The sequence below is a fragment of the Mustela erminea genome, chromosome 8 (genome assembly GCF_009829155.1).
Source record: "Mustela erminea isolate mMusErm1 chromosome 8, mMusErm1.Pri, whole genome shotgun sequence".
Taxonomy (NCBI): Eukaryota; Metazoa; Chordata; class Mammalia; order Carnivora; family Mustelidae; genus Mustela; species Mustela erminea.
In genome coordinates, this window is record NC_045621.1 from 56,496,607 (window position 1) to 56,509,587 (window position 12,981).

Sequence of the window (12,981 nt, forward strand, 5' to 3'; positions counted from 1 at the left end):
GTTTTTTCCAAAGATGATATGCAAGCAGATAATAAGCACATAAAGTTATGTTTAATATCTTTAGTCAACAGGGAAATGAAATAGAAGGGAAGTAAAAACCTCAATTAGATACCACTTCATACCTACCAGGATGGCTACAATAAAAAAAAAAGAGATAAAAACAAGTGTTGGCATAGATGTGGAAAAAATTGGAAGGTATGGAAAATGGCATAGCAGTTTAGGAAAACAATCTGTTAGTTCTTCAAAATGTTAAAAAAAGACCCAGCAATTCCTCTCTTAGGTATATACCCAAGATAAATGAAAATACACATCCACACAGAAACCTGTATGTCAATGTTCATAGTGGCATTATTCACAACCAAAAATGTGAAAAGAATCTAAATGTCTATTAACTGATGAATGGATAAATAAAATATGGTATATCCACAGAATATAATATTATTCAGCCATAAAAAGATACTTGCTACAGTGTTACATGCATAAGGCATTATGCTAAGTAGAACAAGCCAGTCACAAAAAAATTCACATACTGTATGATCTCATTTATATGAAATGCCTAGAATAGGTAATCTGTAGAGACAGGAAATAGATCAGTAGTTGATCAGTGGATCAGTAGTTGGGAGTAAGGAGAAGGGACAGAGAATCAGGAGGGAGTGCTAATGGTATGATGTTTCTTTCTAGGGTAGTGATAGCTAAACTCTGTGACTATATTAAAAGTCAATAAATTGTATACCTTAAATGGCTGAATTGTGTGAGGGAATATATCAAAGTTTCTGAAAAATAAGTTGCTAGGCCTATTAAAATGATGAGTTGGCATCAAGAGTGAAGTCACTATAAAGTATACATACCCATTGTTGTCCTGGTTATTTGTACCTTTCGCTGATGGCCATCTTCTGAGGTGGTATACCTAAACATGTGCCTTGGGGCACCTGGGTGGCTCAGTTAGTTAACCGACTGCCTTCGGCTCAGGTCATGATCTTGGAGTCCCAGGATTGAGTCCTGCACTGGACTCCCTGCTCAGCACAGAGTCTGCTTCTCCCTCTGACCCTTCCCCCCTAGGGTTCTCCCTCTCTCATTCTCTCTCGCGCAAATAAATAAAATCTTAAAAAAATAAATAAACATGCGCCTGCAGCAAAGACACACTAGAAACACTGTACACGTGATCCGGTTCTTGCTCACTGCTTTATATCCACCTCATGTCTCCCAGGCCCTCCTTCCCTCTCCCCAAATGTTAAACTGACAATTTTCTGGCTAACATGATGGGTGATGGGGTATTCCTAAAACTGTTATACAAAAGGCCCACTTTTTCATTTGGCTTGAAGCATCTTTCAGTTGACAAGTGGCTTCTCTCAGTTTCTATACATAGTCTTACTTCTGAAAAGTCAGAACTTAAAAAAAAAATCCTTTGTACCAGTGGTATTATAATTAAATATTATTTAAGTACACTGAAATAAACAAATCTATGGATATGAATTAAGCCAGTTAGAATTAGATTTAAACCAAATTTGCTATTTGCTTGAGACATCTTTCTTTTCTTTTTTTTTTTTTTAATTTATTTGTTTGACAGAGACAGATCACAAGTAGGCAGAGAGGCAGGCAGAGATCAAGGGGGAAGCAGAGTCCCCGCTGAGCAGAGAGCCTGATGCGGGGCTTGATCCCAGGACCCTGAGATCATGACACGAGCTGAAGGCAGAGGCTTAACCCACTGAGCCACCCAGGTGCCCTGAAACATCTCTCTGTATCATGTGAATTCATGTCTATATACTTCAGTTGTAATTTTGTTACACATAAAACTTATAAAAAGAAGTTATAATGCTTAAAAGGAAGTCTATTCTGAAAATGTTTTTTAGAATACAGAATATTTTTCAGTTGTTTCTGACAATATAACTAACCGTATATCAGAAGGTAAAATTGAAATTTCTATATCCTGGATGTGGTCTCCACTGGTCTCTTCAGGAACACTGTTTCCTCAGTCATTTCCAGATAAAGCCTAGAAACTTTCCACCTATTTTCTCTCCATTTTTTCCCCCTTCTTAGTTTTAAGGGTATTCAAGTGTCATTGGAGAAAGGTTTTGGGACCTTAAGTCCCACTATAATGAACTCATTTTTGATTGGCAACCTAAGTCTTACCTATTGCTTGATAGCTTAATTTTTGTTAACTCATCTGTATGCCATAAATATTTAAGAAAAACTTCAGCAACTCTAAAAAAGAGTCAGGTTAGATAGCCAGGAGAAAGCTATATATTTTTTTAAAGACTTTATTTATTTGAGAGGGAGCACAAGCAGGGAGAAAGGCAGAGGGAGAAGCAACTTTCCACTGACCAGGGAACCAGATGTGATGCATGGCTCTTTCCCACAACCCTGGGATCATGACCTGAGCCAAAGGCTGATGCTTAACTGACTAAGCCACCTGAGTACACCAAGAAGGTTATTTTTAAAATGGTCATATTTGAGTAATTAAGCTTCTACCTTTGGCTGTCATTGCCCTATGCCCCTTATTAAGGCCCACCACCCTTTTCTGGCTAAATGTATGCTTTTGATGTGTGATGTTTCAGAGTGACTTTTTTCCTAATTCCAAAACTTCTATGATTTTCAGGATATCTCTAATTGAGTATTTTTCTAAATTGGTCTTATTTATGATATTATTAGGGTCTGTGTTTTAAAAAAATTTTATAGCAGGGTGCCTGGGTAGCTTAGTTGGTGACTGACGCTTGATTTCAGCTCAGGTCATGATCTCAGTGTCGTGCGGTTGAGCCCCTGGGTGGGGCTCCCACTTAGCAGGGAGTCTCCTGGAGATTCTCTCCCTCTCCTTCTCCCCCTCCACTGCCACTGTGTGTGCATGCATACACTCTCTCTCTCCTCCCCCTCTAAAAGAAATGAATGAATGAATCTTTAAAAAATTTCATAGCAATTATGCCTTGGACTAGTGGCATTTAGTCCCAATTTCAAATAATCTATCTCATTGTCAAACTGTTTCTCATTTTTCTAACTCAGAGCCCAAGCCAACGCTGTAAACCCAAAGGTGCAAGGTTAATGGAAGTATAATTCCATTCTCATTTATCCCATATACATAGTAGAGATACAAGGTAAATATTAAAGATTTCTATGGCGTGTGGTCATTTTTAGTTAGTCTTGAATAGGTAGGAGAGATAGTGGAGAAAGAAATTATTTTCCACCATTTAACTCTAACCTTGGTGGTAAAGGCATTTTAATGGCAGATTTGAGATCTAAAAATTGTCTGGTATTTATAGATATTCTTCTGGGGTGCCTGGATGGCTCAGTCATTAAGCGTCTGTCTTCGGCTCGGGTCATGATCCCAGGGTCCCAGGATCGAGCCCCACATCTGGCTCCCTGTGCAGCAGGAAGACTGTTTCTCCCTCTCACACTCTACCTGTTTGTGTTCCCTTTCTTGCTGTCTCTCTCTCTGTCAAATAAATAAACATCTTAAAAAAAAGAACATATCAAAGAAAAGAAGTTCTGCTAAGTACATAATTATAATTTTGTATATTTGTAAACATATTTTGAAGAATTATATTTTGTGGCTTGATAAATAGTGTATAATGAAGTATGAATATAAATAGAGAAAATCAGCTGATTCACAACTTACTTTCATAAGTTATACTTAACACAACCCATGAAGCCATATTATTGTAGTGCAGAAGTTGCTCAAGAACAAAGTTATTCTCTTTTTCATCTTGAATACTCAGAACATGTGATTTTGGATCTGTTAAATAAAAAACAGTCAATAATTTTAATAATTACTTATATAGAACACTTTATTTCGATAGATTTAGAAAGTTTTATTTCCCAGCTAAATAAACTCAAAAACAATATTGGAAAATAAGACAGACATGTAAATTAAACTATCTCATTGTACTGGGGCTCCTGAGTGGGTCAATCAGTTGAGCACCCAACTCTTGGTTTCAGCTCATGTCATGATCTCAGGGTCATAAGAACCAGCTCTCCACAGGGCTCTGTGCTCAATGGGGAGTCCGCTTGAGATTCTCTCCCTCTGCCCCACCCCCTGCTAGGGCTCTCTCTCTCAAATGAATAAATACATTAAAAAAATGATTTCATTGTATTCAAATGAATAGATTAAGAAGTTTTCAGACACTTTGATATTTTTTTTTTTTTTTAGGAGAGATAGTGAGCACATGGGAAGGGAGGGACAGAGGAAGAGGCAGAGAGAGAATCTTAAGCAGGCTCCATGCTTAGCCCTTCACAAAGTTGATCTCACAACCCTGAAACCACAACCTGAGCCCAAATCAGGAGTCAGGTGCTTAACCAACTGAGCCACTCAGGTGTCCCTAACATTTCGATGTTAAATTTGGTCTTAGAGAATAGTGTAAAACTAGCAGATGAATAGAGAATTTAAAACATTGATTCACTTCACTTTTCCCCGTTTAAGGCTTATTTTGAATTGGCACAAATTTACCCATATTAATGATACACTTCCAAAGACAATAATAAACAAAACCTCTTGGATGATCTGTAAGATAGATCTTCACTTTCCTTAGATATCGGTCTTTATAGTAGGGTTAAAAAAGTTTAATATTTCCCAAAAAATGTTCCTCAGGAAATTAGCAGGAGTTTCTCAGAAAAAGACTGGGTGGATAAAAGCATCACAAACATTGTTACATGAAGTTAAACTAGTTCATTTATGACAGTACTTCTTAAAGGATATGCTGATGTACATATGACAATGTCTAACCAGAAGCAATGGTGTATTTCTCAACCTTTTTCTTTTTGTAAGGATCCTTTTCTTAGACTACCTCTCAAGACTAGTTTCTAAATAGCACACTTTCGAGAATAATGGTTAGGTATTATCCAAAGAAGCTTCCCACAGTTCACAGGTCCACTGTTCAGAAGTCGTAAGTCCTCAGTGGATCTCACAGGGAATATCTGAAGAATCCCAAGAGTTGAAAGTGTGAAATACATATTTCTTTGAAGCAGAGCTGTTTCTTTGTTTTTGACTACCTATCTAAGCTTTCAACAACCCAATTCACCTATTATCACTTTGTCTACAGTCTAGCTTGGTTTAACATCCAGTTCTCTGCTTGCTAGAGTCATTTCTTTTTGCTTTTTAAGCAGAACTCATTTTGTTTATACATATAAAGACAGACTAGCACTCTAATGGATGGGTAAAGAAGTAACTTTACATTCTCCATTTTGACTAAACATAAATTTTTATACCTTTTTTGTTCATAATGTAGAAATTAGGAGATGAATATTTTTCCAATCTAGTGCTAATTATAAATACTTATAACACACTTTTAATGAACATACATGTAATGGCTGTATAAGGTACTTACTCAATTTCTGGCATTTAGAATGAATTTCACTTGGTGTTGCAGTATATTCAGTCTTTGCTATTATGAAATTGTAGCAAGAGTTCTGAAATGGTATCCATGGAGTAAATAAAACAGGAGATGGACACTGAACACTCTCAACTGTTCTGACCTCTTTTTCAGTCTCATCTAAAAAAAAAAAAAAAAGGCAATGGTATGAATTCTAACTTTAGACATAAATGTTAAATCCTGTTCATGGTAATTAGGCTTGATTTGTAGGGAATATTCCAGAAGCCAATAAATAATAGCCTAATGATGCTTGTTCTGTTTATAATCAAATATAATGTGACCTCTTAACTGGGTTTCCGTTGGAAGAAATTTATTTAACACAGTTTCCTTCTGTTCACTCCTACTGTGAAATGAGTGAAAGAATATAAAACATGAGTTGCTGTTAGGTTAAATGTAGTTCCTGCCTTTCTGTGTCACCAAACCTCAAATACAAGGGGCAACCTCAGAGATGATACAACGATATTAATAACGGGCACCTACCTATAACTTTGGGAATTCATCTTAAGTTTCTCTTTACCAATATCTTCTCTAATTTCAGAGGTGCATTTTATTTTTTATTTATTTTTTAAAGGTACATTTTAATGAAATATGTGCTGTTCTAAGTCATTGCTTTAGGAATGTTTCCTCTATCCCTATACTTTGAAGCGTTTTAATCAGGAATGGATGCTGGATTTTGTCAAATGTTTTTTCTGCATCAATTGAGAGGACCATGTGGTTCTTCTCTCTTCTTATATTAATTTGTTCTATCACATTGATTGATTTGTGAATGTTGAGCCATCCTTGTAGTCCAGCTTTAAATGAAAGCAAATAGAAGTAGTTGAAAATCTGACATCTAGAAAATCTGGCTTTTAAAAAAATTTTATGAAAAAGCCATACATTTAAGAAGATGCAAACATAGATATGCTCTACTCGAAGCCAATCAAACAGATTTAATATGCAGTAGAGACCATTCAGAATCTTTCCCAGCTCACAACTCCCTTTGTCTGGAAAGTAGATGTATCTTCTTTCTACTGCAAATGCACAAATGTGGGCCCCTGGCAGTTGTTTAACCACTTTCTTCTGACTAGGCTAGAGATCGTATACCTTACTTGGTTGAGTCCATGAGATTCTCTCTAAGAATTTGGAAAGTGGATTGCAGGGCTAGTCAATTCATTTCCAGTTACAGCTATAATCGAAAGCTACAGAGCTGCTGTGTTTCAACATGGGCAGAGAGAAGCAGAAAATACATGAAAAGAAGAGTACAAATCCACAGAGAGAAACAAAAGGAATAGGTGGGACACAGTATCTCTGGGTTCCTGATTCCATCCAGTTTCTGATTCCCACTCTCATGAAGCTCAGCAATAACCTCATTTTTGGGGATCTAAATTTCCCTTTTGGCTTAAGCTAGCTTGAGCTGGTTACTGTTACTTACAAACAAATGAATCTTAACAGTGACTCTTAAAAAGAAACTGTTGATAAGAATTACCAAAAAAAAAAATTCCCACAAATCAAGTTTCCTATAGAATATAAACATGAAATATATACAAAATGAGGGAAGTAGGGACTTAAAACTGAAAGACCAAGTACCATTGTCAGCTGACAAAAATAAAGATAGAACATGTCTAAAATAAATCAATGACAAAGTACCCAACACATAATAATTCTACTTTAATACAAATTTTCATGAAAAATTTTGTTATAAAAAAGGATATGATTATAATTTCAGAACCAGATTTTACAAAACTACCCCCCCTAAATCTCACTATTCATGAGACTGATAATAACTGAAGAGTTAAAATATTTAAAATTAGCATACTTCCTGGATAGTAACAAATAGCTCCTGGTTGCATATGATCACAATCAGATGTTTTCCAGAATCCATCAGTGTCTAATATTACACAGTCTTCAAGTTGCTCATTATTTTCAGCCCAGCGACTAAATGGAAGATGTTTTCTATCTGACCAGCCGAAGTTGAGTTCATCCTGTAAGCAGCAGAAATACATTTCTAGTGGCAATACTTCGTGTTATCCATTTTCTATTATTTTTGTCCCTCATCAACCTAATGACTTTTAATTTTACCATACATATATATATATATATATATATATAGACTTACCATGCACCAGGCACAGTTGTAAGGGCTTTGCAAATATCAGTTTACTTAATCTTCATAACCACCATACGACATAGGAACTATTGTACCCATTTCACAGATGAGAAACGGAAGGCATGTTGTGTACGCAGTGCTGGGATTCTAATCCAGGCCATCAGACTCTAGAGCCTATGGTCTGAGCCGTTAGACTGCGCTGCTTCATACATAATTGGAACTATGGGTTGTTGTAAGTCAGAGAAACAACATGCAGGAGTGGAAAGAACATGGGCCCTGGAGCTAAAGCATATCTAGTTTGGAATTCTGGTGCAGTTGTGTATTAGTTTTTGATTTTACTTTGCCATGTTTCCATCCCCTCAGCTATTAAATGGACGTGGCACTTATTAATCTCAGGGCTGGAATTAGTGGGGTGATGTGTAAAACACATAATGGCCAGCAGGTACACATGGTCACATAAATATTAGCTCCCTTCCTCTTAACCGTGACTCAGGCTGCTTTCACACTTGGGTTTATGGAGAATCTTCCTCATTCACTCTATTTTATTGTGCACTAAAAGACTGTGAACATCTGTCCGTCTTTACATTTTGCCAAGGGCCTGACCACCCACCTATCCTGAGAGAGACTTTACAGAATAGGTACAAAGTCCAAGGGACGGACTATGGGGATACAGACTTGTCTGTGCTTCTCCAAGGTGCTGACAGAGCACCAGGCCTTGTACACTGACCCAATGACATAAGCTGTCCTGAGACCCAAGACAATTTTACATCACTGGTTGATTTGGATATTGGATAAAGGCCACACACAATATCCTTAGTGACCCATAAATAGCAAACATGTTTAAGCTTCAACACCAACAACTGTTTTCATTCTGAAATTGTTCTCTACCAGGGTTCCAGCTGTAACTTTGTGGCCAGTTAATTCCTAAGCCGCTGTGGCCTCAGATGTGGCCCTTTGGCCATGTGATGTTAGCATTACCCTGGATTCCTTCACCTCTGCTGCCTTCACAACTAACCCAGGTATCTGGTCCTTTGGAACTTTTATTCCTTGTAGATAAATCCCTGTACCCTCTATCTCTGCTGAATACCCTCTTCCTTTAGTAAGACTGTAAGTATCTCTTAACTAAATTCTTGACCTTAATTGATCTTAATTAAAACCTATCTTTTCTACAGGAATAATGTCCTTTCAATGCCCACTGGGAAGATTGTTTATTTTTCCATTCTCAGATACCACCGGGCTATGAGAATGGGATAAGTATTTTTATTTCCTTCAATCATTTCCTTTAGGGTTTATGCAAACTCCCAGATTCCTTGCCTCTTTTTTACTTTCACTTACAACTTGGCCTCCTTGTTCCTCCCTGACATTCACTAAGGTGATGCCTCATGTCTTGCTCTGTCCTCCTCGTTGTATCATTGACTTACGTCTCACCAGTTCCCCAGCCTTTGTGACTTCCCCTATTTCTATGTATTTCCACTTCTACATACTTAAGTGACCTGCTCCTGCAGACACACTCTGGACTTTATATAACCCAGAACTGCCTCAGGCATTAGTTCAGACCAGCATCCGCTCCTGCATGAATTTGTTGCAAGAAAGTTCAAGATTGCTCATTTCCTCATCTGCCCTCTGCCAATATAATTCTTCTTAGGTAAAAATCTGTTAATGTTACTACCATGTTTAAAATCTTTCAATACTCTTTCACTGCTTTCAATGTAAAGTTTTATTTCTATCCTGTCACGTTCCAAAGATTTAAGGCAGTTTATACAGATATGTAATAAACCTGTTAAAAGAGTGAAAGGAAAAAGAGAAACATAGGTGAAGACTGAAAATAGGGTAAGAGGATGCCCTGGTGCCTCAGTTGGTTGAGACTTACACACTTTATTATTTTTTTTTTATTTTTTTTTTAAAGATTTTTTTTTTAAAGATTTTTTTTATTTATTTGACAGAGAGAAATCACAAGTAGATGGAGAGGCAGGTAGAGAGAGAGAGAGAGGGAAGCAGGCTCCCTGCTGAGCAGAGAGCCCGATGCAGGACTCGATCCCAGGACTCTGAGATCATGACCTGAGCCGAAGGCAGTGGCTTAGCCCACTGAGCCACCCAGGCGCCCCGAGACTTACACACTTTAGCTCAGGTTACGATCCCAGAGTCCTGGCATCAAGTCCCATACTGGGCTCCTTCCTCAGTGGGGAGTCGGCTCTTCCCTCTCCCTTTGCCTCCTCCCCCAATCCTCCTCTTCTTTTGCTCACTTGCTCTCTCAAATAAATAAGTAAAATCTTTTTTTTTTTTTTTTAAGATTTTATTTATTTATAGGGGTATGTGGGTGGCTCAGTGGGTTAAGCCTCTGCCTTCGGCTCAGGTCATGGTCTCCGGGCCCTGGGATAGAGCCCCACGTCAGGCTCTCTGCTCCGTGGTGAGCCTGCTTCCCCCCGTCTCTCTGCCTGACTCTCTGCCTACTTGTGATCTCTCTCTCTCTGTCAAATAGATAAATAAAATCTTTAAAAAAAAAGATTTAATTTTTTAGATATTTATTTATTTATTTAGATAAATTAAAAAAGATAAAAAAAGATAAATAAAAAAAGATTTTATTTATTTATTTGACACAGAGAGAGAGATAGCGAGAGAGGAAACACAAGCATGGGAGTGGGAGAGGGAGAGGCAGGCTTCACACCTAGCAGGGAGCCCGATGCAGGGCTCGATCATAGGACGCTGGGGTCACGACCTGAGCCGAAGGCAGCTGCTTAATGACTGAGCCACCCAGGCACCCCAATAAATAAAATTTAGAGAAAATAAGACAAGAAACAATGTCAAAATCCTTAAGTGATGAAAAAAAGCTAAAAAATAGTATGATCCCAAATGTCTTAAAAATATACATATGTACATAGGAAAAACCTTGAGAGATATATACCAAATTATTAAATCATATTTATTACTAGGTACTGGAATTACAGGTGATTTTAATTTCCTTTAAAAAAAAATCTACTGGGTACCTGGGTGGCCCAGTCAGTTGAGCGTCTGACTCTTGACTTCTGCCTAGGTCATGATCTTAGGGTTGTGAGATGGAGCCTTATATTGGGCTCTGCACTTGGTGTGGACACTGCTTGGGATTCTCTCTCTTCCTCTCTCTCTGATCTCTCAGCCTTCTGCTCTCCCTCAGTTCAACTCTGATTTTTAAATTCTTTTCTTCCTCTCTCCTTTGCATTGGCTGGAGAGGCAGGGCAGTTCCTGATTCCCACTCAGTCTTTAACTAGAATAAAAAGAATTGTTCAGCTACACACGTCCACTTGAACTTTTTCTTCATCTAAACAATAAAGCACCAGACCTTTCAATAGTAGAAAGATGACGGCTACTAAAAATGACACACGCCATGAAATTTACTCACTGTCAAGTAAGAGTAAGTAAGACTTGGCAATCTCTAGGTTCTTTCAGTTTGATATGAGAAATGCTGTGTAAAACAAAAATTTCACATTCCGTCACCCAATCTGGGCAGTTGGGACTGAAAACTTACGTCTTGACTGGAGAGTCCAATCCATAGAGAGGAGTTATGAAGAACGCCCTGCACAGTTAGGAACGCCTGCTGGTAAGGGTCTGTGATGCTCACCAGCTGCATGTTATCCTTCTGACACTCCCTTAGAGCATCAAACCAAGTCATAGGCTTCAGGATGATTTTGTACAGATTATTTAGATACTTCACTGTGTCTGAAGTGTTCTGCAAGGTCTGTTTGCTTTCAACTTCTATTTGTAAAAGGAAAAAAAAAACCACAAAAAATCACCCACTCTGCAAGTCATGGGACATTTCCTCAAGGTTCTCCACAATAAGTACTTCAGATATTACTTATCTATTCATTTGTTTTGGATTTTGGTTAGGCGAACTAGGTATGTCTGGCTGTATACCTTAGGTGTATGTGTGAGCCACAACATTTGTTTTCTAAAATTAGGATAAAATTCTGTTTTTGTTGATCTGATTTAGGAAGGAAAAAAAAGAAGGAAGAAAAAAAAATTAGGAAGAAAAAAAAGCTGTAGGTAAAAGTAGTCTGCAATAAGATTACCATTTCAGGTTGGTGTCAAATACCTCCTTTGTTTAAACTCCTTCAACAAGAGAAGTGTTAGGTGTTCCCTTACAAAGTTTCCATCTGGGAGAGCTCCAACGAAAAAAATGTACAGAACAACCCACAAAAGGCTGTGCTGAACTACTGCTTTACAGTACTTCTCTGAAGAAAGCAGTTACTAAACAGTATGAACAAATGAGCATGGTTTAATTTAACAAAAATTTCTTTAGAGGGGCACCTGGGTGGCTCAGTGGGTTAAAGCCTCTGCCTTCGGCTCAGGTCATGATCCCAGGGTCCTGGGATTGAGTCCCGCATCGGGCTCTCTGCTCAGTGGGGAGCCTGCTTCCTCCTCTCTCTCTCTGCCTGCCTCTCTGCCTGCTTGTGGTCTGTCAAATAAATAAATAAAAATCTAAAAAAAAATTTTTTTTCTTTAGAAATACGTGGATTATCTACTTGGGTTTTTCATTACATGACAACTTCTTTTTAACCATTTGTTAAAAACATTGTAATCAATGAAAACAATGTAATTAATACATCTAAAAACATCTCTTTGAGAATATGGATGATTCTTATTTTTAGCACACATTTTATTTTTATTTGGATTACAATGAGGTATACACAGTGATCCATTTATAATGCTTTACACCTTTTTGTATGTGTGTGATAAACTTAATTGTGAATGTTTACCAAAGTCAATTAAAAACATTACACTTTTAAAAAACATTACACATTTTCTCTTTTCTCCAAGATAGAAAGTAATAACTGAAAAATGTCAGAATAGAAAAAAGAACAAAATTCAACCATAACTTACTATAATTAGACAACTCTTTTAAACAAATTCCATCTGATACTTAATTTTGATATTTAATTAAGTAAAGCAATGTTAATTGAAAAAAAAATCACATTCCATTTGAGATAACCTGACTTACTGAACCAATATGGATTTAGCCATGTTGAAATTTTAAGGAAGCTGTATTTATAAATTAATATTAATTCATTTATAAGATTTTTGTGAAAAAATATTGCATATCTCTAACAGTATAAAGTACCATAGTTATCTAGATAATAATTTATACCTGAATATTTCTGACAGAGAGACAGAGTGTGGTGTTCACTGCAGGAAGTAACATTCCATGTCCCAGTATAAGGTGACTTTTGGAGGTTGAGTATTAGTGCACAGTGGTATTGGGACTCTTCCTCAAAAATCTAAACAAAAAGGCAAACATGTATAAACAATCATGAAACTATAACTGTCTGAAGATCCTAGCAGGAGAACTTTATATTCCAAATTGGATTTTTACTCCTGTAAAAAATTCCATTGAAGAGTTGACCATGAGGGCGCCTGGGTGGCTCAGTGGGTTAAGCCTCTGCCTTCGGCTCAGGTCATGATCTCAGGGTCCTGGGATGGAGCCCCACACTGGGGTCTCTGCTTGGCGGGGGGCTGCTTCCCCCTCTCTCTCTGCCTGCCTCTCTGCCTACTTTTGATCTCTCTCTC

At 37.6% G+C, this 12,981-nt stretch overlaps 1 protein-coding gene across 2 annotated transcripts in view; it reads right to left on the reverse strand.

Moving 5' to 3' along the window:
* Nucleotides 1-12,981, reverse strand: part of LOC116597666 (CD302 antigen) — a 133,227-nt gene that overhangs the window by 54,125 nt on the left and 66,121 nt on the right. For both annotated transcript variants that reach the window (XM_032355692.1, XM_032355690.1), the window contains exons 24-28: nt 12,563-12,692; nt 10,946-11,172; nt 7,153-7,318; nt 5,313-5,477; nt 3,608-3,724 (exon numbers count right to left, since the gene is read on the reverse strand). In XM_032355692.1, coding sequence (XP_032211583.1) covers nt 3,608-3,724; nt 5,313-5,477; nt 7,153-7,318; nt 10,946-11,172; nt 12,563-12,692 — 805 coding nt within the window. The remainder of the gene's footprint in view (nt 1-3,607; nt 3,725-5,312; nt 5,478-7,152; nt 7,319-10,945; nt 11,173-12,562; nt 12,693-12,981) is intronic.